At 41.2% G+C, this 26,778-nt stretch overlaps 1 protein-coding gene across 1 annotated transcript; it reads left to right on the top strand.

Moving 5' to 3' along the window:
- Positions 1–4,393: 4,393 nt before the first annotated feature.
- Positions 4,394–8,818, top strand: C11H10orf71 (chromosome 11 C10orf71 homolog). The gene has a single exon (XM_075842840.1). The coding sequence runs from the start codon at positions 4,409–4,411 to the stop codon at positions 8,816–8,818; it is 4,410 nt and encodes a 1,469-aa protein (XP_075698955.1). The 5' UTR covers positions 4,394–4,408.
- The last annotated feature ends 17,960 nt before the right edge of the window (positions 8,819–26,778 follow it).

The following is a 26,778-nucleotide window of genomic DNA, read 5'->3' as shown; positions in this document are numbered from 1 at the left end:
ATTCGTCTGGGCCCATGGGCCGGCACGTGCACTGGGCACAGATGGTGCACTCGACTCCAACACTAGACTTCGCACTGGAACAAACACAATTACGGATACAGGATACGGGAACACAGGATACAGGATACAGCTAAGGGACCATTTGCAAAATGAACATGGGTAGACACAACAACGCTCAGGCAAGGAGGAAGATGGCAGAATCCTTTTTATAGTCTCGGGTGCGTTGGGATTGGATAAGCACCATTTCATTGCTGCATGCGCTGGCCCTCTTAGTCCGGGAACGAGCGCAAGCGCACCCTAGGGGAAGCAGTGGAGAGCTGCAGCCGTGTGTGCTGACGTCTTCGGGGAGGGAGACATCAACAAGCTCCGAGTGTCCTGCGGTCGCTGCTGCCCGTGAGCATAACGTGCCGGCGGTCAGCGACCGTGGACACAACAATTGATAGATATATATAACTCAAATATATACAGCGCAGATCGCGTGGGGGAGTATGGAGCGGGCTCACAGACTGAGCCCGCTCCATAGAACGAGCGTGTTGGCTGTATGCAACAGCTGACAAACTTACATCCCTAGATGCCATGGCAAAAGTGACCACGGCATCTAAATGGTTAGAAACAGGGGGGCAGCCCCTTGTGATGTTACATCGGATGTACAAAGAATGTAGGGGAGCTGGAGAGGGTTCATAAGTAGGTAACTAGATTAATAAATAAGATGGTAGGTCTCTTATATTGAAATGCTGGAAAAATTTGGTTTGTCAGGGTATGTTCACACGCAGAGTCAAAAACGGCTGAAAATTACGGAGCTGTTTTCAGAGAAAGTTTTTGAAGCTGAAAACGTTTTTTGAGACGTTTTTTGGAGCTGTTTTTTTAGCTGTTTTTCCATTGACACAATGAAAAATAGCTCCAAAAACAGCTCAAGTAGTTACACGCTCATTCTTTTTACGGGGCACTTTTTTACGCTGTGTTATTTGAAACGACGGCGTGAAAAAATCCCCAATCTGAACGAAACTCAGTTTTTCCCATTTAATTCAATGAGAAGATGTTTGTAGGCGTTCAGCTACCGTCTTTACAGGCGTATTTTGAGGCGTTTACTGTCTTTTGGCCTTCGCTGGACTCATTTATTCAATGGAATCCAGCAAAAAATGTATACCACAGAGTACCATATATGATTTTTTTAACATGTGTTCCTATATGTGACAGATTCCACTGTACGGCATCGGTCACAGGCTTCCGTTGGATGGATACGTCCACTCACAACTCAGCAACAGAGAGGAGAGGCAGCGTTGCTATAACGAGGAGAAGGGGGCTGCTGTAGAGGGGCAGCAGAGGTCGGCGTCTGTTCTGGCTTAAAATTTTTGTAGAGAAGCTTGTTTGTGTTCGCACTGGGACCCTGCAGTTCCCCTTCCCACCCCGGCTGTCTAATTCCCCAGCTGCAGTTCTCCCTTCATCTATCTCATCCCTCCCTGAGTCCACTGCCTCATCTCTCAATCCCCGGAACACAAGTGACTCCAAAATGGGGCACTCCGATGGATCCAGCGATTATTGTCGATATATATAAACAGTTCAGTTACTGGAGCTTTATTTATCTCCACCTGGGGAAGCTATAGTGACGTAACTGTCCATATATTGACGGTTATCACTGGAGCTTCCCCGGTGGAGATAAAAAGCAGTCAGTCCCCCAAAGAAATAGTTTCTCAGTTTCTGGCTGGGGATACTGGCCGCATGCTATAAACCACCCGCTTCACATACATTCACGTCCAATCAGCTGAGGCACTCCCGTGACCGCAGTGTGGGGAAAGTTGGAGTGGGTGTAGAGTAAGTCCAAGGTATATGGGGGATATTTGCCAGAGTGTTCAGGGGGAAGGGGCTATATAGGCAACTTATCCCACAGTATGCTTATTCAGTGGGATACGTTGTAGTCTTCAGTCACAGGTATACGTCGGAGGTATACGTTGGGAGACAGAAGGCTCTTGATTTGAACGGAGCCTAACATGTATACATACACTATATGTGTCATTAATACAAAGAACTGGCACATTATGCAATGATGATGTTATAATACTACGGAGGGATTTGGGGAAGCTGGGGGTTTGGGCAGAGGAATGGCAAATTAAGTTTAATGTGGATAAACGTAAGGTTATGAACTTGGGCCGAGGAAAACACTGGGTAAAACTGCTACTGAAAAAGTTTTGGGGATATTGGTGGGCAGTAAATTGAACTTTAGCAACCAGCGCCAGGCAGCTGCGGCCAAGGCAAATAAGATCATGGGATGCTTTAAAAGAGGCATAGATGCTCATGACAAGAATATAGTTTTGCCTCTATACAAATCACATGGAATATTGTGTACAATTTTGGGCACCTGTGTATAAGAAGGACATGGCTGAACTTAGAACGTGTGCAAAGAAGGGAGATCAAGGTAATTAAGGGAATGGGCAATTGCAGTGCCAATAAAGGGTATCAAACTTGGGGCTAGATGGCAAATGGCATTGAGAATTTTTAAGCGGTAAATGTTGTGTAATTGATTCAACCAGCCCCCACTTGCCACCCCAGACAAATCTTTTCTAAGCGAAACGTATGTTGGCTGTTTCTGTATACTGGCCTCAGGCACTTGCTTCATATACTTTTGTATCCTTTAGACACTTGCCTTACTAACTATTGCATTTCTTGGATAGGCCTGCAGGTTTTTATGTATTGATTCATAATGTTTAATTTTTTACTCTCTTATTTGCACTAGCAGCTTGACCATCCTGTCCCTTCCCTACTATTATAACTTAAGTTACAAGTCTGGTGGATTGCTCATCTTCCTTACTTATGTGACCAGATATTTTGTCCATGACACCCATTTCCATTTTATGTGGTCTGTACCTTTCTCTTCTTACAATATGTATGTTTTTAATGTATATCAATAAACGTTATACTTTTTTATTGCATTTTTAATTCTAGCACCTATGTCTCTATAGGCGTTCATTTGGATTTAGGAGTGTTTGGTTAGATCCAGACTTGTTGAAACACTTCATTATTGGGACCACTGCTTTGTTTTGGTGCTAGTATTATTACATATGTGATATAGGGAGGGCACGGATACTATTTAGAATACATTATCCCACAGAAGCGTAACTTGTTCCTGGGCGCCAATGCAAAACCTGTAATAGTGTCCCCAAACTATCGCATGTAATTTATAGTACTGGTCCACTCATATGGGGCAGTGGGCTTTTTTTTGGCCATTTTAGGCTCCAGGGCTCGAGTGTGACTTTAACCTCTGCATCTCCTATAGCTATTGGTCCTGTTAACTAGCATAAAATATTAGTAAAGTATAGTTGTTATATGAAATGCTTGGATATGTCTTGCCAAAGCACACACGTTAATGTATTGAAATGGTGGAAACGCTCCAGAAATCCTCCATTATTTTTGTGTTACTTTAACCAGCTGCAGACCCCCTATAGACTATAAACGTCTGGGCGGTCCGCACTCAACTCTGCAAGGACGTTCCAGAACATCCTGCAGATTAAAGTTTTTTGCAGCCAATAAAAATTTAAGTGGGGGCACTGTCTACAAGTGGATGTGCAGGGCACTCTCTACAAGGGAGAGGTGGGGATGTATGGCACTATCTACAATGAGGAGGTGGGGGCACTATCTACAAGCGGGAGGTGGGGGCACTATCTACAAGGAGGGCTGTGTGGCACGATCTACAAAGGGTGTTTGACAGAGGGGCTGTATAGCACTGTCTACAAGGGGGCTGCATGGCATAATCTACAGGGGGACTGTATGGTACTATCTAAAGGGGTCTGTAAGGCACTTTCTATGGATTGGGCTGCATGGCACTTTCTGTGGGAGGGGGGCTGTATGGCACTAGCTACAGGGGGGCTTTATGGCACTGCCTACAGGGGGCTATATGGCACTATCTATAGGGGGCTGTATGGCAGAATCTACAGAGGGGGCTGTATGGCACTAGCTACAGGGGGGGCTTTATGGCACTACCTACAGGGTCTGTATGGCAGAATCTACAGAGGGGGCTGTATGGCACAATCTACAGGGGGCTGTATGGCACTTATCTACAAGGGGGCACTATCTACAAGGGGGCAGTGTGTGGCACCGAAGGGGGGCCTAGTCAAAAGTTTGCTATGGGGCCCAGTCTTTCCTAGTTACACCCTTGGAAGGGGGGTAAAGCTTCTGGTTAGCTGCTGTTGTTGTATTTATTAACATTAATAATAGTACATTTACTTTGTAATTATATAGAATATACATCCTTTGCACATTTTCCATTTGTTGTAAAAAGAAAAAAGCATGAATAATGGAAGGCCAATTGAATTTAATTTATTGTCTTTTTTTCTACTCACAGGAAGGACACATTAGGAGCCTGAGAGCATTTCATACATCTACTTTCCAGATTAAAATCAAATAATTTGCTGACATGCTTCGTTACAAAAAGCATAAGAGACAAGCTGAAGGCCTTGCAACAAGTGTGACTCTAATGGATGACACAGACCGGGAGGTGAGCAGTTTCACAGACCGAGCATTTAGGAGTTTATGTGTTGCAGAAGAAGAACCATTTAATGATATTCCTCATTTGCCCTCCCCTCTAAGAGGAATGCCACTTTCTACAAAGTACCATCTAGGAATTTTCAACCTTTCAGTCAGAAAAACTCAGCCCCTGGCACAGATACCCACAACTCCTCGCCAACGTGGGAAGTGGGCTCCAACATTCCAGCCTTTGCTCAACTATGCAAAGGTAGGTTTGAACGATGTAAAGACACTATGTGTCCCTGTGCCAAGAGGTTATAAACAACGCTCAAAAGTGTCATCCCTGATAAAGACATTTGATAATATTGAAAACGAGACACCAGATGACTCTTCTTCGCACACAAAACTTCGATTCTCTAAAGGTTCTCAAAGAGACATGGAAGAAAGTCCTATTTGTGAGACTGCCGAAAAAATTTCCATCAGTAATGAATCACTACTAGAATCTATCAATCCAGATGATTCTCATCTAAATGAAAGTGACAACTTGCACAGGCGTACTGCTAGAGAGGTATTTCTGGAGTCTCATACCGAAATGTGTTCTCGGCTCTCAGGATCTCCATCGCTTTCTCCAGGGTCACCATTAGCTGATCAGGTCAAAAAAGTGGTTAAGCAAAGGGACTCACTGAGAGGGATAGCTTTTTTACATAGTGAGCATAGTGCCTTTAAATCATGGAGTGATATCAATAAGAGATTGGTGGGAGGTGATGAAAGTGACAGTTCAATACCAGGGACACCTCCTATTCCAAGATCAGCAACCCCTTGCTCACCTTTACTTCAAAGAACAAAATCTGGCATTAAGGCTAGAGAAGGAGGAGTAGAAGTAGGTTGGACTTCTCCTGCTTCTTCAGTGTCCAGCAGCTATGATGTTAATCAGATGCTAAGAACCGTGCCTCCACTTCCCAACAGAAAAAATATGAAACAAAATAGAGAATCGAGCCATAAAACTGCAAGAACTCCACTAAATGCAAGAAATCCAGATGTGATGAAGACAGATGAAGGACCTTCATCATCTAAGGAGCAAGTCAACTTAATGAATAAAGTCAATAAATCCAAATCACCAAAACAACTTAGTCATGACGTGACACCAAATCATGAGGCAGAGCTAACCAATGCCTCCCAAACTTTTGTAAAACAAAATGAGGAAAACCAAGCAAAGACAGCTTCCACACAGCAGATAGAAATGTCAGAAGCAATAGAGAAAGAAGAAGTGAAGGAACCAGAGAAAGACAAGCCACCCCCTGGAAGAATAAAAACATTAATACAGCAGATAGAAAAAGAAGTCGTCAAAGATACGGTGCCCGTTCCCTTAAAAGAGATGAAACACAGCATTAGAGATGAGTCTATAGATGTTCCAACTACATTAGAAAACTCACCATTGATGTCTAATACTCTATCAAGCTGCAATGACCATGTACCCCCATGGAGGAAAACAAAAAGTAGTCATAAAATTGTATCTGAGAAGATTCCAAGTAGAAGTGTGGCTAAAAGGGAGGCTACTGCAGCTCATTTGTATGAAAATGTACCCATAGTTAAAGAAGACGATTCCGAAGAAAAACCATCCACTTTTAACATCTCAAATCTTCTAACTCCTGTTATAAGGAGGAAAAACATTCAAGAAGCTCTAGAAGAAGACATTGTAATAACCCCTCCAATTACTGATACCCTTGCAACTAAAGATCAAGGCCAAAGAGAGATCAGTTTATATCAGAAAAGAGATGATTATAAATCTAGGGCAACAAGTTTACTATTCAACTTGAAGGATATGAGAAAAAGGGTCAAAAGCACATATAATCCGGCCATCACCGCAAGAATTGGCTATGAAAATAATTTGATAGCAGATGTTAAAATGCAGGAGAGTGTGGCTCATAATATTCCCTTACAAGATATCAATAAACTGGTAGATGAAACCGAAAATCCAAATCAAACTAATTTTCCAGATAATTCAAGGCCAACAATAGAATCTGAAATCAAAGGTGACTTAACTGGAAATGAATCTGAAAACTATTTATCATTGAGTCCCATGGATCAGATGCCAGCACTTCAGAATGGAGAAACCCCGACAGAAAGAGTACTGTCAGATGCTATGCTCGAGGAGAATGTGGCCTCTCCATGTCTCAGTGCTGATGACAATCCTATCGGCAAAGAAATTGATTATCCTTCACTGAATCTTCATAGCGAAGGAGACACATATGTAGATGGGGAGCATACAGGGTATACTCAAGATGACTTAGCTTGGCTCAAAAACACAGAAGTATATCCTGGGCCAATAAAAGAAGATGTAAGTGTAGAGATAAATCATGATGAATGCTTAGATGTTGTATGCGAGCCATCCCTTTGTGTTTCGGAAACCAGTATGGAGGATGTTTCAAGCCAATCAAAGCAATGTTTTCCCTCCCAAGAGATTGAAAGTCAATGGATCGTTGAACATAATGAAAGTGAAAAGCAAGTTGTTGAAAATGATGAAACTAAAGATGTTTTACAGTATTTTGCTGTTAATAGAGGCAATGGAGTAGATGGAATAGAGAGCAATGGAAAGTGTGAAGTTCTAGAGAGTCGGATTGAAAAAGAAGAATGCCAAAGAAGAATGCTAAAGGAAAAGCCTAGAGCAGAAAGTACATGTGCTGAGGAACCCAGAAGGCTGTCATCCATAACACCCTTTAAACCAAATTTATTTCTCTTAAAAGACAATAAAATTAAATCTTCTCCAGTTACAAAGTCAGTTAGACCCCGTCTTTTTAGGAGTCGTTCTGAAGACTGTTTGGTCTTCAAGAAGTTAGAAGAGAATAACGTTTCATGGCGGATAGAAGATCTGAGAGAGACAAGAGAAAGCAATGGCACAAGTACAGGTATAGTGGGTAAACATCAAAAGCGCCAAACGGTAAGCCCTACATCAGAGACTCCAAAAGAAGAAGACATAGTGTATAATCAAATGAAAACACCGAAGGAAAAAGCAAGTGACCAGGGGCTATGTAAGAACATTTATAGTATTAATAATGACAGAGAGAAACATAAAGCGGAAGAATCAAATGCTATCAATACGAGCAATGGTAGCAGGAGAAAAAAATCACCATGCTTCGAAGAGTCCTTCTTCCATCCGGTTGAAACGTGCGTCTCTGAAGTAACAGGACCATCACCAGACTGTACGACTTTGATTGTGCACAATGCAAGTGAATCTATGAAGGAACTAGTAAATGGAGATCACATATGTTCTCCTGGTATTGATGCTGAAAATACAAATGATTCCCCTATTGATAATGAACTTGTGCAGTTTGAGGATAGTGTTAGTTTTATAGAAGATATTGTGTGTTCCACTATAACAAGTCCCATGTCCGAGAGTTTGACCTGTTCCATTGTTGCCAGTCCCATGTCTGTAAATACGCAAAGTTCTGGTTTTACCACAGCACTTTCTGCTTTAGAAGATATACCAAGTCCACCCTCAACAAGTGTAAATACAAGAAATGGGAAGTTTAATTTCTTACTCCCTGAGAGAATAATTCCAACAGACTCTGAGCTCAAAAACATCGACTTAACAAAACAGGAAAAGGCATTATTTTTAGAATCACAGAAGATGCATGCAAAACCTCCAGCAGTACCCCCTAAAACAGAAAAAGCATTACGTCGTGCCAAGCGTCTGACCAAAAAACGTAGAAAGACAGAGATCCCTCAAAGGATACAAGATGGAGACTTTCGGGAACCTGACATCATTCTAGATGTTTCATCACCTGGCAATGTTACCCCAGCATTAAGTACACCCCAATCGCATCACAAATTAATGCCATGCATGCCAAGGACCCCAGAGCATGAAGAAATGATTTCCGAATCTTCAACTCCATCCCTTCCACTTACCCAACGTAAACTCCTTCAAGACCCTGACTCTGGTCAGTACTTTATGGTTGACATCCCTGTTTGCTTGCGTATCAAAACCTTCTATGATCCTGAAACAGGAAAATACCTGCAAATGTCTTTACCTCCATCAGAAAGGCAAAGTCCAGCATTCGAAATGTCCAACAGTCCGTACACGATGTATCCAGGGCTTACTCCAGTACCTGTTTCATCCATAGCATCATTTGAGGGAGCGTCACAGCTCCTGAATCATGAAAATGTAAACACTTGCGAAGAGGAAAGTTTATGGAATGACAGAGAGGAAGATTCTTTAAAAATGCCCAATTTCATACATTGTGATTCCCGTAACCAGAGCATGACAGGGACTCCATTGAGCATGGACAGAATTACAAGTAGGAGCTCAGATATTATCTCAATGAAGGATATTGATGACTTTGCAATGGAAGCCGTTTCATGAAATTTGTATTAACCATAAAGAAGTAAAAAAGCACAAAAACCCTTATGTATTAAAGACTAAAGTTGTACAACCACTTTAATTCCTTTTTTTAACATCATTTGGTTTGAAGTAGTGCAACAAATAAATAAAAGTAAAGCATACGGAACACGTGTATTACAAGAATACTGACGCCAAGCTCTCAGGTCACTAAAATGAACCAAGAATTTATGGTAAAGTTTATTTCAAGACGTTTGTCAAACAATACATGTTCCGTGTTTTTATAAGAGAAGGAAACCTCTGGTGACTTGGCGCTAGGTGCCCACCGTACTATAAATTTCACATACATTTCTTGAAACGTGTATTTGTTTTAATCACTCCAGCACCGATGCAACCATGAAAGACGAAAGTATGCTGCAACCGGAACACTTATGTTCAATTGTATTACGCGAGATAAAAGTTTATTCGTATTGTATGTCTACAACCATACAGCAAGTATATAAAATGCATTGATTTTTGATGGATTGTGCTTCTTGAATCACTGTCACTACAGTTTTGTTGCAGAGGGTATGATGTGTTGCAGATGAACTCAGCACAATAAAGTTTATGTGAGCTGCTGTCCCGAGGTAGAAGTGCAGTTTTAATTCCATCATTCCCAGTATTTCACAGTCCTCAACGTCTTGTCTGCAACTCTGTGTATTTTTCGAAGCGTTTTGATTTCAACAAAGAATTTACAAGATGATATTTTGCTCAAACATGCTGCCCGATGCGGCTTGACACCGACAAGATGTAATTCTGTTTCTTATAAAGTCTATAAGACCATTTAAGTAAAGCCCCTATTACACCGGTCGATTTTGTCCAGTGCAGCAAGCACCGATCAACGAGACATGATAGGCGCTCGTTTGCTCCTGTAAGAAGGAGCTATGGATGGGGACGAGTGGTCGTTTCACCGATCACTCATCCCCATACATTATTATCACGTCGGCGGCATGTCTCCCTGTTTACACACCAAGATGTGCTTCCGGCAACGATAATATATAACTATTTCAAAACGATACGATGAGCAGATGATTGAGCGTTTTCTCGTTCATCTGCTGATCACTGCCCTGTTTACACAGGGCAATTATCGGCAACGAGCGTTCTATGAACACTCGTCTGCCCGATAATCGCCCAATGTATAGTCCGCTTACGAAATATACTGTAGGGCATCATCAAAACACTTGTATTAAAACAATGGTCTAATATACTGTATCAAAGGAGAGAATCCTAGAGGTCTTTGAACAGACACCACATGTTGCTGAATGATTAAAACTATTACCTATAAACATGATGACAAAAATAATTATAAGAGCAAGGATCTATTCATACGTCGCGGTCCTGTTCACATCTGCGTCGGGTCATTCCGTTGTTCTGCTCTGTTAGAGGAGCAATACAAGGGAATGCCGGATGCGTTGCAACACGGACACTACCGGCGGCCGACGTAACCCATTAACTTTAATGGGTTCCGTCAGCTTTCCATTGGGGTGTCCGTTGTTTTACCAGAAACAATATGTTTCCTCTAGTTTCTGCCGGATCTGTGATGGTGGCCCCTAGCAGAGCCTTCAACGCAGATGCGAACAGCCCTTAACATACAGCAGTTTTGTGTTATCTTTCTGGTGTTAAGAACATGTAGTTTACATGTGTCGGAAGTGTCGGAAACTTGTGGGATCAGAGTGAAGGCATTAACCTCCTAATAATGAAAATTGTCCTGGAGTTTTTACTTTAAATCTATGGTAACATATTATGTAAAGTACTGATCCGAATTGTAGGGATTCAGCTCCTTGAGAAAAATATGTCAAGAAAACTATCTCTCTAGCGCCACCTATAAGTGATTACCCAGTAAGATAATGTTGAATCCTATAAAGAGACCTGAAACAGGACAAATCAGATAGACCCATCTGTAGACAGCACTGTGTCAGGACTGCTACTCCTTGTCTGTACAGAGTAGGGTTCTGTGAGATGTTGTGTGTGCCGCCTCACAAAAAGATACTGATTGTAAGTGAGGTTAGAACATCGGTAATGACAGTGATATTCTGAGATTCATCTTTTGCTACTTGAATTTTTGTGTAATATTGCTCATAGGAGAAACAGTTGTTTGAAAATTTACAGAATTGAGAATGTGAAATATTTTGGAGATCTATAGAATGCTTTCTGATATTTAATTTAAAATGGCCAGTTTAAGAGTGTGGAGTTTACACATCCAGAAAAATTCTCTTTTTTAAGGATGACAAATCTTTTTGGTTTATACTCCGGAATGGTTGTGATTGGTCCTTGATGTGGCCTGTCTAACCATTACACCAATCAAAACACCTTTGGACATGGTCTTTCAGAGTAGTCACCTATAGGTGGCACTGGAGAGACAGTTTTCTTTCTTCTAGATGACAGCTATTTTACATTTTGTTTCCCAGGGTGCATTGCACTAGAGACGCTCTAATATCTTGATATCTGCAAGAAAAATCGGTGAGACATTACAATCTGTTTACAGTTTATTTTACCTAAGAAAAATTTATAAACTGTAGACAAGCTAATAAAGCTGGAACTTTTACACTAAATCAGAAACGTTCTAATTGAAATATTACAGCAATTTGTAATAACAGCATTATATTACTATTCTTTTTTTACTTTTTTTATTATTTTTCTAAATGTATTAACTTTATATGTGTATGTGTGTTTAACCATTTTGCAGAATTGTAACTTCTGCCCCTCCCCCTTCCCTCGCTTTAAGGTAAGACTCATGGCTATTTTTTCCCCTTTAAACTCTAATTCTTTTATTCTTCAAGTAAATTCTTAAAGATGACTGATCTGCTACTAGAGAGAAAACATAGTACTGTACTTATTGGAAAAAGTATAAAGTTACATTGAAAAAGAAAGAGGCTCGTTGTGAGGGGGTTTTTGGCAATAAACTGCTTCCTGACATACAGTCACAACATTTTACTACAGCTAACACTATAGGCAGCTCACTGCATAGATAATTTTACAGCTCTCATCGAGTTCTATAGTACCTTTATAAAACATATGCAGTGAGCTCCCCCTAGTGGTGCCTGCAGGTCACAAGTTTTTAGCATTTAATTCCTTGATTGAAGGCAAGCAGGGAATTTTGAGCTCTAAGTAAAACTGAGCTCCGACCCATTTAAAGATATTTTATGATATTATATTACGGTGGACAACTTTAATATAAAAAAAAGTAGTTCATTAGTCAGAAGATTCAGAGGGGGAGAAGGGCCAATTCTGAGTTTTGCTATGTGGCCCTATGATTCCTCTACCACATAGGATATTTCTTCCAGGTAATTCAGGTGTAAATTATATATTCATACAGTATAGTCCATGGAAAAACAAGAGAGAACATAAACGTAAACAGAGATATGGTGAACGCCCTATAACTACTAGACACACAAAGAATAAGCAATATATATGTCTGAAGTGGAATATATATTTCATATAATTAGATGCAGAATTCATTTATTGTCTGTGAATGACTTGTTATTTACAGGACAAATGTGTAGTTTGAAATTGAATGAATGTTTATTGCATAAAAATAGACATAAAATTAAATTTCCTGTACGTACTTTTTGGAATGAACCGGATATATGTGTAGTTTGTAGTGGGATGAATGTTTATATTATATATGTATTGGGGGTTCATTTATTTTATAAATCCCCCTACCCGTCCCCCCAAAAAAATCATGGTGTGCTCCATGCGATATTGTATATAAAGAGATTTTCTTCCATAGAAGCGTTAATGTCATGGAGAACATTCCCATACAAACGGCTCCTGTATGGCAGCACACGGAGGACATAAGAGGACAGGGCTCTGTCATGTGCATGAGGCCCAAGTCACTGAAATAAGAAATAATTGACAACATAAAAATAAATCCTCCAATGCAAAAGTATATAAATGCAAAGAAAAGGATAGAAAATTTTGATAATACTGACCCCCTGAAAGATGACCATGGAAATATAATTGTAGAAGACAAAGAAAAGGCTGAAATGTTCAACGTGTACTTGTATCTGTGTTTACTCATGAGTTGGCATTGCCAGTACAAGTAATGGCAATATTACATGGGCCATTGATCAGGCAAACGAGTATTCATATGAACGCTTTTTCCCGATCATTGCCCTGTGTAATCAGGGCAACGATCGACCAATGAACGAGCAAACGCTTGTTCATCGGCTGAACTGCTCTTTTATGCTGAAGTCAAAATCATCGTTGTCTTTAGCACATCTTGGGGTGTAAATAGGGAGATTCGCTGCCGACACGATGAGAATGTATGGGGACGAGCGATCGGAGTAACGAGGGCTCATCCCCATACATAAACGATCATTGCTCTGTCTGAAAGGGGCAAGGGAGCGCCGATCAACTAACTGTCTCGTTGATCGTTGCTCGTTTTCACAGACCATATCGGCACAATTTCAACAGCGATTTTCATTCATCCTTGTGTACTTAGGGTACTGAGTTTAGTAATTTATAGACTTGGTATATCTCATTTTCCTAAACCCTCATATAACATGTTCAGTGCCACAGGATTGAAGGATGGCTGATATTGTATCTTTATTTAAGAAGGGTAAAAAAGTAGAACTGGGTAACTACAATCGGCTAGTATAACTTATTATAATATTTTAAGGGAAGAACTACAAAATTATACCTCGGCAAATAATCAAATAACTAATAATCAGCATGGACTCATGACAAACAAGCCATGTCTTATGAACATGTTCGGTTTTCTATGAAGAGGTAAATGCAAATCTGGAAATTGGTAATGTGACCGATGTGATATCTCTAAAGCTTGCAAAATAATGTGATACTGTTCTTCACAGCAGCCTAATGTTAGGAGGGAACGTATGAACATAAGTAAATAATTAATTGACACAAGACAAAGACACGTACACGGTACACAACACACTCAAAATGGGCGTTGTACCACACATCAGCTATATTCTAAACTATTGTGTGACTCTTGTAATAAAACGAAGTTGAATATTGAGCCATCACCATTATGGATTATAGAAAGCATTTTTCCACCTCTCAGAGAAGTTCAACTATATATCTGTAAATATGAAAGATTAATGCCTAATGCACACGACCGTGTGTACCGGCCGGGTGCAGTCCGCGACCCAATAAAATATAAGATATATCCTAACGTTCCACAAATCGGAAAGTCGGGTCTGTTTTCACGGACCCGATACACCCGCTAAAGTGAATGGGTCCGGGAAAACTATCGGGGGCCACTCAGGTGCCGTGAAAAATGGCCCGAGTGGCACTCGGTCGTGTGCAGGGCCGGCCTTAGTATAGATGGTGCCCCCCGTGCGAAATTATCTTTCGGCTCCCCACCCGCATCATAACAAAAATGCCCCATAAAAAAGTATAATGTCCCTCCACAGTATAATGCCCTATATAGTGCCCCCACACAGTATAATTATAATATTTAATAATATAATATATTATAACCCCTTCAAGGACACAGTATTATGTCCTCTAATTATACCCACACAGTATTATGCCCCCCTAAGGGCCACACGCAGTATATTACCCCCTGTAGTGCCCCTATACAGTATAATGTCCTCTTAGTGGCCTCCACACAGTTTGATGCCCCCCTCAACTGGCTGCCACACACAGCCCCCCTTGTAGATTGTGCCCCCCTGTAGATTGTGCCATACTGCCTCCCTTTAGACAGTGCCATAATCCCCCACCTCCTCCTTGTAGACAGTGCCATACAGCCCCCCACCTCCCACATGTAGACAGTGCCATACAGCCCCCCCACCACCCCTTTGTAGACAGTGCCCCCCAAACAAAAAAAATTGTACTCACCTAGTCCCTGTTCCCACGATGAACTGAGCTGCTCCACAACACCGATGACGGGATTCTTGCATAGGCCGGTGTGATCCTGTAGCCTAGTACAGAGTTTCCCAACCTTTTTCGGACTCGAGGCAACCCTGGAAAAAAAAATTTCCTCGGGGCACCCTTACCAAAAATAGTTTTAAGAAAGACAGAGAATGGCTAAAAACAAGCACTACACTCTTAGGGTATGTTCACACAACATTTTCTGTAAGGCAGAAAAAGCTGCCTCAAAATTCATTTAGGAATTTTGAGGCATATATTGAATTGACAGCGTTATTTGATGTTTTGTTTTTTTTTGCATTTTTTTAAGCCGTTGAATCTAATGCAAAAGACGCCGGCAAAAAAGCACGAAACGAGCGCCGCAGGTATTTTCTGCCTCCTATTAATTTCAATTGGAGGTCAGAGGTGGAAACTACTTGAAGACCATCAGCCCCCTACTCACAGTAAAATGACCATCAGCCCACCACTCTCACTAAAATGACCATCAGCCCGCCACTCACAGATGCCCCCTGTAGATAGTGCCACACAGCCCCCTGTAGTTATTGCCGCAAAGCCCCTTGTAGGTAGTGCCACACAGCCCCCTTGTAGGTAGTGCCACACAGCCCCCTTGTAGGTAGTGCCACACAGCCCCCTTGTAGGTAGTGCCACACAGCCCCCTTGTAGGTAGTGCCACACAACCCCTTGTTGGTAGTGCCACACAGCCCCCTTCTAGATAGCACCCCACTTCCTGTAGATAGCGCCACTGTAGCTCCCTGAAGGAGCAGAATCCTCCTGTGGCCGGGGATTCCACTACTGGATGGAGCGCTTGATGTCTCTGTCCATATATGGACAGTGACATCAGGGGCAACTCCTGAAGCAGAATCCCCGTCAACAGCGTTGCCGACGCTGTGACCGGGGATTCCACTCACGTCAGAGACTTCTCCTGGAGTGGAATGCCCGGTAACAGCGCCGTGGATTCCACTCCAGGATTAGTGGAATGGACAGAGACATCAAATGCTCCGTCCATGAGTGGAATCCCCGGCCACAGGGGGATTCTGATGCTTCAGGGAGCTACAGTGGCGCTAGTAGATAGTGTTCAATAGTATCTGCGTCCTAAGGATGCAAATACTATTGAATGTGGCGTCGCTACCGCTGTAGCTGCCACGGCGGTTGCTAGCAGCGCCGCCTTGCCATGGGGGGCCTGTCCTGATGGGCGGAACAGGCGCTCTCATGCCCGGTGCCGTCGCTAGCAGTCGCTATGGCTGCTACAGCAGCAGCGATGCCACTGAGAGAAGCGCCAGGGCGGAAAGGCAGCTGCTGAGTTGCCAGGCCCGGGCGCTTCTGAAACTCATGCAGGGGAAGGGCGCCAGTGCAGCGCCCCCTTCCACCTGATGGAGTGATGCGCCCTGTGCTATGGTACAGGTCGCACACCCCTAAGGCCGGCCCTGGTCGTGTGCAACTGGCGTAAAGCAGATGTCGAGCCCCTGGGAATGGAATTCCCTTATGAAGACTATTCACTTATAAAACTAAGCAGGCTGTTAACCCCATCTCCGGCGTTTCTATCCCTGTTAGATGTCAACGCTGGGGGGGGGGGGGGACGGACCACGTCTGGTCAAACATTTCCCCTTCAGTGACAGCTGCAATATAGCATTACATAGAAGCTATTCAAATGGATTTCCGACCATGTCCGCAGGGTGGCTCTTTGTTATGACTCATAGAAGGGGTTCCAAGTGGAGAACCCCTTCTATGACGTCCACCTGACCTAATAGGGCATATGGAAGGGGATTGTTAATGAGACTACTCCTTTATGCTGCAATAAAACAAATCTAAACTTATCTAGTCTCACGACTACATTTTGCTATCCTTTTCTGGAAAAAAAAAAAAGATCAAATACTACCTGCACTCAACTAAATGTGCAATAATGTAATATAATGCAAGGTATAACACTATATATGTAATATTACAAATCTGAGCGTTTAAACCATAGCATAAATTACACCTTATTTACAAATTCTATATGAAGTTAGATACGTCAAAATTTTAAAGGTTATCAAAATAAATCAGATATACGGGTTAAAATATATGCGGCACAATATATACATTTCCTTATCCCCGGCATAAATGATTGAATGATCAAAACACAAGCCAGGAATGCCACTTCATATCTTTATTTACACAATGACAATACATGTGCATCCTGGGAGAGCCTCTCTCGTTCCCACATTGAAAGCCCCCACCCCCACTCCGCCCTCTGGCCCTCCTGCTCCGCACAGCCACTACATGGAAGCTATGAATTATTAAATCAGTATTTCGTGGTAATACATAATTTCTTATCAATTATTCATGCTAATGTGTGTGTATTTTACTTAATTGTGTTATTGACGATCAAAAGTAATTTCCTGAAAGTCCTGAAGGACAGAAAATTTAATCAGCATAACGGCTGCTCAAATGCACGGACGTTAAGTATTCTTAATTTGCTGAGCAGTTCACTTATTTACGCTCCTTTCCCAGGAAATATGAGTTTAATCAAACTACGGCAGGGAGGAGATTGTGCGTATTCAGAGATCAACGGAGAAGGCCGGTAGGGAGATAAACCCTTTCATTGCAATATTGGGATCTACGTTGCAGTGGTGTTTTTGTAACTTTTTGTCAAGGGAGTTGTACAAACAGAAAACAATTGCTAACTCATTGAGTATATCCCTAGAAGTATGAGCAATGTTACGTGGCGCCGCATTAAAACAGAGTTTATTATTATTCGACAATATTTTACCCATGCTTCGGACAAAACATTGTACTTTTTTTTTTAATTGCACAAAACCCAGGGTGCCCATAGTTACACATAAAAATAACTACTGGAAGGGGAAGCTCATTCTCAGTTTTTCTAATTAAGCCTAATCCCAATAGCCACTGATGGATCCTATTCCTGCATTTAATATTTAAAGAGAACATTTTCATTTTACCTAAGATTTGTTTTTGGGACAAATTTAGATGTAATGGATTTGAAATGCACAGACGGCGATTAGTATAAACTGACGGACACTATATAATGTAAATTTTTCATTTATTCATATGATCCATGATGTCTGTACTATTAACAAGGTGATTTGTACAAACTAAGATTCCTGACAACCCTTGTAACAAACTACTCGGGTGACAACCTTAAAAATATATGTTTTAAAGCCTGTGTACAATATACGGTACATCTACGTTTTCACACATCATATGATTCTGACTCAGGTTAATAAAACATCTTCTCACCCACACAGATAAAGGAAACATTTAAGACAGTTGAATGAGATTCCATCTGTGTAACATGAAAGGGTTTTTTCAGGATTTAAGAAATATTACTGAAATAGCAGATTTGCTCGCCCAGAAGTGACTGCAATGTCTTGCTTAAAGGCTATGTACACCTTTGAAATAGTATATATATATATATATATATATATATATATATATATATATATATATATATATATACATGTATATAAATACATATATATATACATACATGTATGTGTATATATATATGTGTATATATATATTTACATATATATGTATATATATATGTATATACTGTATATATATATATATATATATATATATATATATATATATATATATAAATGTCAGTTCGATTGATGCAACTTTCAAAGTACTCTTTATAAAAAAAAAACATTTTTGAGATACAGCTGCTTTGTATTCCGTATACAGAGCAGCTGTATACTGCGCTAAGAGCTGAATCCGTCAGGTTAGCGGCACTGACGGGTTCAGTGACAGCGGGTGTTATCGATCACATCTAAGTTATGAACTTAGATGTGATCGATAATAGCCCGATCATGCATGACACTGAACCTGTCAGTCCCGCCGACCCGAGAGATACAGATTTCAAAGAAGCTGTATCTTAAAAAGTAAAAATAATTTTTAATAAAATGCAATTAGAAAGTTGCACCAAACACACGGATACACAATTTTATTTTAAAAATACAACAAAAAAAACAATTACTTTCGAAGGTGTACATATCCTTTAAAGGCTTATTACCATCACAGAAAGTTATGACATACTGCTAGGATATGCCATCATGTACTGAGAAGTAGGGGTCCCATCTGCTGTTAAGGGGCAAGTGCAGTTGTTTGCTGGGTCATGGGTTAGTATCATGCAGTACAAAAACAGTGGCAAACACTCAATCTCTTTTGAAAATGACTATATCTAAAGTTAGAAATCATTGCTTCAACTTTAATGAATGCTTATCGTATTATCTGATGGACAGTTTCTTTCCTTTTACACCAGAGTATAAAACATTAAGACACTAAATTCAATAGGGATGCAAAACCCGCAACAGAAAGCCAGTGTTGCGACTTTTGCGGCGTAATCGCAGCAATTACGCCACAAAAATCGCAACTCCTGAATACAAAAAATTATACTTACCGAGAACGCCCAACAGCTTCCTGCAGTCCGACCTCCTGGGATGACGTTTCATCCCATGTGACCGCTGCAGCCAATCTCAGGCTGCAGCGTCACATGGCTTGCAACGTCATCGTAGGAGGCCGGAGCAGACATCAAAGGAGGAAGGGGGTAAGCATGAGCGCTTTTTTACGCAGCGGAAATTCCGTCCGAAAAACTGCACCACAATGTGGTGCGATTTTTGCAACTGAAGGTGCTGCAGTTTCCAGGTCGAATACGCTGCGTGATTTTTTACGCAGCGTATCCGACCCGTGGGAATACGGTCTAAGAATCCATGGAATCCCGAAATTCGACAAAACTATGATGAGAAACAATACTATAAAGTGTACAGAGTTATGTCGTCCAATATGCGTCAGCATTGATTCTGTTATGATCTATTCTACGACATAGACTTTCTAGGCTAGAATCCAGTAAAAATATTAATACTTAATAATAATTGATTTGCCCATAGAATCCTCCAAATATTTTGCTATGATATAAAGATATTTTTCAACTAAAAATATAATTATATAAATCCACCTTTGTTAGGGTCTGTGATAAATATTCATAAAAATATTTTCCTAAAATCTTTCTTCAACCTATTAAATATGAGGAACCGAAATTTGAAAATGTGCTTTTATTTCCATATTTTTAGGGCACCAACATAAAGCAGGAGACACCTCATTTTGTTAACATCTAGTAAAACATAAAGAGAAGCAATAAAAGAATACTGTCAAACATTTAGAATAATACCAAAAAATGTTTTCAAAATCTTCTTCTTCTTCTCGACAGATCCTGTTTTGCCAATCGATACAGACAGTAACGTATCACAATGCACCTGAGTTATTTGAGCAGATCATTCCTTGAATAAAACTAAGTTAAAGATTAGTAAATCTACATTATAATGCAAATTCTTTCAAAATAACTTGGTGCTAAATGTGGCAAAATGAGTACATAAACAAAAGTGCACTGACGGAGGGACAGCCACTGCGTTGACAGATCATGGCACCAGTAAATGTCGCCAACTTTAGACTAGGTTTACACTACATTTGGGCATCATATTTAGTGGGACCATTTGAAGCATTCCACTAAACATATGCCCCAGATGTATAAAACTCTATGTGTATACAGTTGTATATGTCTTCCATTGACTTCTATTGAGTGTATACCAATACATAGCTAGTATGGTCGAAAAGTGACACATGTCCGTCAAGTTTAACCAGAGGAAGGGAGAGGATGCGGATGAAGGGAAGGGTCAATTTTAGAACTTTGTTTCCCTCAACAACAAAAACATAAGACATGAGCCACTCTGTTCATAAAGGGAAAAATGTCCTTCCTGAACCCAAGAGGCGTTATACAGTCATATAGTATTGTCGTGTATAGTCGTATTTATGCTTCGCTAATGGTAGTGTATGGGCACATTAGGTGTAGAAACCCGGAGAATTTGATGTTGTATACACCAAACGTTCACCACAAACATGTTGTGAACCTAGCCTAACAGGTGACAAAGTTTGTCTAGTACAGTTGCCTATGGGCTTATTCACACAGACGGGTGTTAAATTGGTAGTGGAAAAACAGCCGTTTTTCACGGCTGATTTGCATCCGTGTGGGGGCACCGATTTCACAGATCCCTCATAGTCTATTGAGGGATCCATGAAAACGGGTAAAAGTAGGACATGACCTATTTTTTCACGGGCCGTTCACACAGTCCGTCAAAAAAAAATGCCTGTGTGAATAGTCCCATAGACGTACATTGATTTTAATGCAGCCGTGTGACGGCCATTAAAAAAAAACGGCTGTCACATGGTCAATTATCCCGTTTGTGTGAATAAGGCTTGTGCTCGGCAATATTTACGTTTTCCAAGACTTTTAATACTTTTTTCCACCATAAATCGGTACAATCCCACCTTTATCAAATAGTAGATTAATGCTTAAAAGAAGTTACAGTGAAAGCCATTTTCATACCAAAAGTCCAGAAATACTGTTTAAAGCTGTTTAAACGTATTTTCAATGTTTCTAGCATAAAAAAAATAAGTATTTTTTTTGCTTCCATGTGTCCCCCTTAAAGCTGATGCTAATCTGCGCTGTTGGAGGGGGGTCTCCTTACCCCTCTGGTAACTGACAATATAGTACCTTCTTACTTCTTCAGAAGAGGTCTCTTTAGATATACTGCCATGCAAGGCTCTGGTCCTGCCCTGACAAGCAGGTAAGAAAGCTACTGTATTCTATTGGCTGCTCTGATGTGAACAGAGCATCACTATGCAGAAATTTGGCTGTGGGTAGAGTGACTGAGTATGCGTGTCCACAGAGTACTAAACTCATTAGGTGTATGTGAATATTGCTGTACACTTTTAACACCAGGTGGCGCCATACTATGTAAGTAAATGTCAAATGGCATATAAATGGCATATAAATGGCAAACATGATTAATTTTTTATGATCTATACAATGAATATGATATTTAATGGTGTTATAATATTATAAATATTAAATATAATAATTTAACCCCTTTAACTATTCAGTATTCCAGGCTCTCTAATAAATACACTTTGAAAGCATAGGGCTTGCTAAAAAAAAAAAAAAGTCCAAATGAGTTGGCGGCCTCTTAACAACCCGTGAAAGTGCCAAACACTAAATCTACGTGCTGTTGTGAAAATTGGGCATGGTCCCCTACCATACAGCAGAAGAGCTTGTAACAAGGACTGTAGCTATAGGAGGTGAAGAAGTAGCAGTCACACTCCATCCTTGGTGTCTGAGGGGGCCCAATGGTCCCCTGGTACATAAGAAAAAACTAGTATTACAAATGGCACCTTATAGGTGGGGGCTATGTTACAAATTTTGGATTGGGTTCAGGAACTTTAAGTTACGCATCTGCTGGCAACACTCATATTAGTAGGAGAGACAATGTCGTCTTTCCAGAGTTTTTCTAAATTGTGCTGATTTTATTTTAATCTAAAAAGTTCATACTATATCTTTTTATCATCTATTTAAAAACGGTTGCGCCTCGTGCAAATGTGAACTCTATTTTCCATTACAAGCATTGTAGTAAAAGACGACAAATAACTCTCGGGTCCAAACGTAACATTATAAAAATGGACACAACTGGGGTTAATAAACATACTCTAGTTCAGTTTTTTTTTTTTTTAGTAAAGTACCAAATATATGCCCTGTGGGTTTCACCACTACAATGATCCGGTGCTGGCACCAGGAGGAAGTTAGTGCAGGAGAGCAGTAAGTGCCATGAGCAGAGTGGGTAGGCAATAGTGACATTGTAGCTATAGCTAATAGCTGCAGAGCACTGACTGGGGGGTTAACAACCATTGCTGCTGCCTTAGATATTGTTATGGAATTGCTAGGAGAGCGATTCCCTAAAGACTGCTGGAGACTGCTGGGAGAGAGAGTGCATATAAATCTGCAACCTCAAATCCGCCACAACTTTGATCAAAAGAGTTTAAGGTTACGCTACGGTATTCGCCAGAGCCCACCGCAAGGTGGGATGGTTTTTGCTGCATAGAATCCAGGATGTTTTAGCAGAGTTCAATGTTGGATAAGAGGTGCAATGCAGGCAAACCCAAAAAGGATAACCAGACAGACAGAGGTTAAGCAGATAATCCAAATCAGCAAATAAGGGGTTAACAAGAGACAAGCCAAGGTCAGTATTCCAAGAAGTCCAAAAGTCAGAGGTATGGGGTTTAGTCAGAAGCTTGATCCAGACACCTGAAGGTAAGGAAAATCACAAGCAAAGTCTGAGTGAGAAGGACAGGTATAAATACTAAACCAAATCTGATAGGCAGAAAGATAGAGAAAAGAGATAGGATCAAGGAAAAGCCAGAACTGCCCAGAAGCCAGAGCAGTAGTCATGGAGATCATTAAAGGAATAGGCGTTTCCTAACAAAAATGTGCAGCAGTGGTCATTTTTCCTTGTAGCCATTGACCATTGTAAACATAAATCCTCTAGATAATGTTTGTTGGCACAAGAAAAGAGAGGTAAAGCTTGTTATTTGGCCACTGTGGTGCCAATTTTTTAAAATATAAAATTTAGACCAGAGTTATGCATTTAACTGAATGAAGCACCTCTGCTGTAGGGGTTAACATAATGTTTGCACCAATGCTTAAGGGCTACACCTAAAATTTTTGTAGTAAGATTTTTACATTTTTACTATCGAGCTACAGCTACTGTCGAGAGAAATACATTGAGTTGCATGCAAGTCAGGACACTCCTGTAAACTACAGCTGTCACTCGATGGGGAAAATCTCACTACATACTGGTCCTTCTCAATGAATTAGAATATCATCAAAAAGTTAATTTATTTTAGTAATTCAATTCCAAAAATGTAACTCATATATTCTATAGATTCATTACACACAGAGGGATCTGTTTCCAGCACTTTTTTTCTTTTAATGTTGATGATTATGGTAACAGTTAATGAAAACCCAAAATTTAGTGTCTCAGAAAATTAGAATATTATATAAGCCCAAATTAAAAAATGATTTTTAATACCGAAAAGTATGTCCAGTATCTGCCCTCAATAATTGGTTGGGGCTCCGACTCTGCATGAATTACTGCATAAATGCGGCGTGGCATGGAGGCGATCATCCTGTGGCACTGCTGAGGTGTTATCAATGTGGCGTGGTATGGAGGCGATCAGCCTGTGGCACTACTGAGGTGTTATCAATGCAGAGTGGTATGGGGGCGATCATCCTGTGGCACTGCTGAGGTGTTATCAATGCAGCGAGGCATGGAGGCGATCAGCCTGTGGCACTGCTGAGGTGTTATCAATGTGGCGTGGCACGGAGGCGATCAGCCTGTGGCACTGCTGAGGTGTTATCAATGTGGCGTGGCATGGAGGCGATCAGCCTGTGGAACTGCTGAGGTGTTATCAATGTGGCGTGGCATGGAGGCGATCAGCCTGTGGCACTGCTGAGGTGTTATCAATGCGGCGTGGCATGGAGGCAATCAGCCTGTGGCACTGCTGAGGTGTTATCAATGCGGCGTGGTATGGAGGCGATCAGCCTGTGGCACTGCTGAGGTGTTATCAATGCGGCGTGGCATGGAGGCGATCAGCCTGTGGCACTGCTGAGGTGTTATTAATGTGGCGTGGCACGGAGGCGATCAGCCTGTGGAACTGCTGAGGTGTTATCAATGCAGCGTGGCATGGAGGTGATCAGCCTGTGGCACTGCTGAGGTGTTATCAATGCGGCGTGGCATGGAGGTGATCAGCCAGTGGCACTGCTGAGGTGTTATCAATGCGGCGTGGCATGGAGGTGCTCAGCCTGTGGCACTGCTGAGGTGTTATGGAAGCCCAGGTTGCTTTGATAGCGGCCTTCAGCTCGTCTGCATTGTTGGGTCTGGTGTCTCTCATCTTTCTCTTGACAATACCATATAGATTCTCTATGGGGTTTGGGTCAGGCGAGTTTGCTGGACAATCAGGCGCAGTGATACTGTGGTTATTACACCAGGTATTGGTACTTTTGGCAGTGTGGGCAGGTGCCAAGACCTGCTGGGAAAAGAAATCTGCATCTCAATAAAACTTGTCAGCAGAGGGAACCATGAAGTGCTGGGAAATGTCCTGCTAAAATTTAGTGTCTCAGAAAATTAGAATATTATATAAGCCCAAATTAAAAAATGATTTTTAATACCGAAAAGTATGTCCAGTATCTGCCCTCAATAATTGGTTGGGGCTCCGACTCTGCATGAATTACTGCATAAATGGAGGCGATCATCCTGTGGCACTGCTGAGGTGTTATCAATGTGGCGTGGTATGAAGGCGATCAGCCTGTGGCACTACTGAGGTGTTATCAATGCAGAGTGGTATGGGGGCGATCATCCTGTGGCACTGCTGAGGTGTTATCAATGCAGTGAGGCATGGAGGCGATCAGCCTGTGGCACTGCTGAGGTGTTATCAATGTGGCGTGGCACGGAGGCGATCAGCCTGTGGCACTGCTGAGGTGTTATCAATGTGGCATGGAGGTGATCAGCCTGTGGCACTGCTGAGGTGTTATGGAAGCCCAGGTTGCTTTGATAGCGGCCTTCAGCTCGTCTGCATTGTTGGGTCTGGTGTCTCTCATCTTTCTCTTGACAATACCATATAGATTCTCTATGGGGTTTGGGTCAGGCGAGTTTGCTGGACAATCAGGCGCAGTGATACTGTGGTTATTACACCAGGTATTGGTACTTTTGGCAGTGTGGGCAGGTGCCAAGACCTGCTGGGAAAAGAAATCTGCATCTCCATAAAGCTTGTCAGCAGAGGGAAGCATGAAGTGCTGGGAAATGTCCTGGTGGACGCTGCGCTGACTCTGGACTTGATATAACACAGTGACCAACACCAGCAGATGACACGGCCCCCAAATCATCACTGACTGTGGAAACTTCACGCTGGACCGCAAGCAACTTGGATTTACGCCTCTCCACTCTTCCTCCAGACTCTGGGACCGAGATTTCCAAATGAAATGCAAAATTTACTTTCATCTGAGAACAGGACTTTGGACACTGAGCAGCAGTGTTGGTCCACTGTGTTATATCAAGTCCAGAGTCAGCGCAGCCGTCTACCAGGAAATTTTAGAGCACTTCATGCTTGCCTCTGCTGACAAGATTGGCCAGCAAACTCGCCTGACCTAAACCCCATAGAGAATCTATAGGGTATTGTCAAGAGGAAGATGACACCAGAATATGATAAAAAAAAATAGAGAGAAATATCACAAAATTTAGAGTAATGCATACTGCTCGGCTTCTCATATCACAGATACAGGTTTTCAGAGATGCTGAAACAACATAAATAGTCCAAACAAGTCAAATATCTGAATATCAAACTGAAAATGAAAATATTATTTTGTACGTTACGAAATGGGAACCAAACTCTTTGGTTAAATTTAGCCAATTTAGCATATTCAGTTGCCGATACTAGTGTGGCAGAAAATAGCCATTTTTTCCATATTCTTTACATATGAACAGTATGTAAAGTTTGCATTTTCTTATTAACAATACAGATGTAGCCAAGTTTATCTTGACTCTGATAACTTTCTGCAGCGTGATAGCACACAACAAAAGCCTTTGAACAGTCAATGAAAAAGTTAAGTTAAAGTTTCTTGCCACTGTTTATTTAATGCGTTAAGAGTCAAGATAAAGATGGCTACATCTGTATAATGGTTTACAACTCTGTATGCCACCGGCCAGGCTCCATGCACCCAGCTGCCATGTGCCCTACGAAAAATCTGTTCATTAGGAAATGTTGATATTTTAATATATTTATATTAAAAATCAGACCTTTCCCGAAACCAATCATGTCTTTCACCAAACACACAGCTCCACCTGGTGGCAGACTTTGGAAAAATTGATTAATTAATATTAATATACTATTTTTTATATATATTTTTTTAAAAGCCTAGAAAGGAAACCCGTTCACTCCTGAATTCCTGAACATTAGCATCAGCACCGTTCCAATTGGTGATGGTCCGGAAAGTTTGGCAATTCAGCTATTAAGGAAAAAATTCTTGCATGTCTTTGGCAAGGTAAGGATTGAAAAAGGAGCACATCTTTATGGTAGACAAAAAGAGCGACTAATCATAACATAGTATCTAAGAATAAAATCCTTCCCATCATCCACTTCCCAAATAAATAGTGATAAATATAGAGACATTAAACATATTTTGTTACAATAATATAATATTTCTTGCAGTTTTGTGCTGTAGT

Source organism: Rhinoderma darwinii, chromosome 11, assembly GCF_050947455.1.
Source record: "Rhinoderma darwinii isolate aRhiDar2 chromosome 11, aRhiDar2.hap1, whole genome shotgun sequence".
NCBI lineage: Eukaryota > Metazoa > Chordata > Amphibia > Anura > Rhinodermatidae > Rhinoderma > Rhinoderma darwinii.
This window is presented reverse-complemented; position numbering and strand designations above follow the sequence as displayed.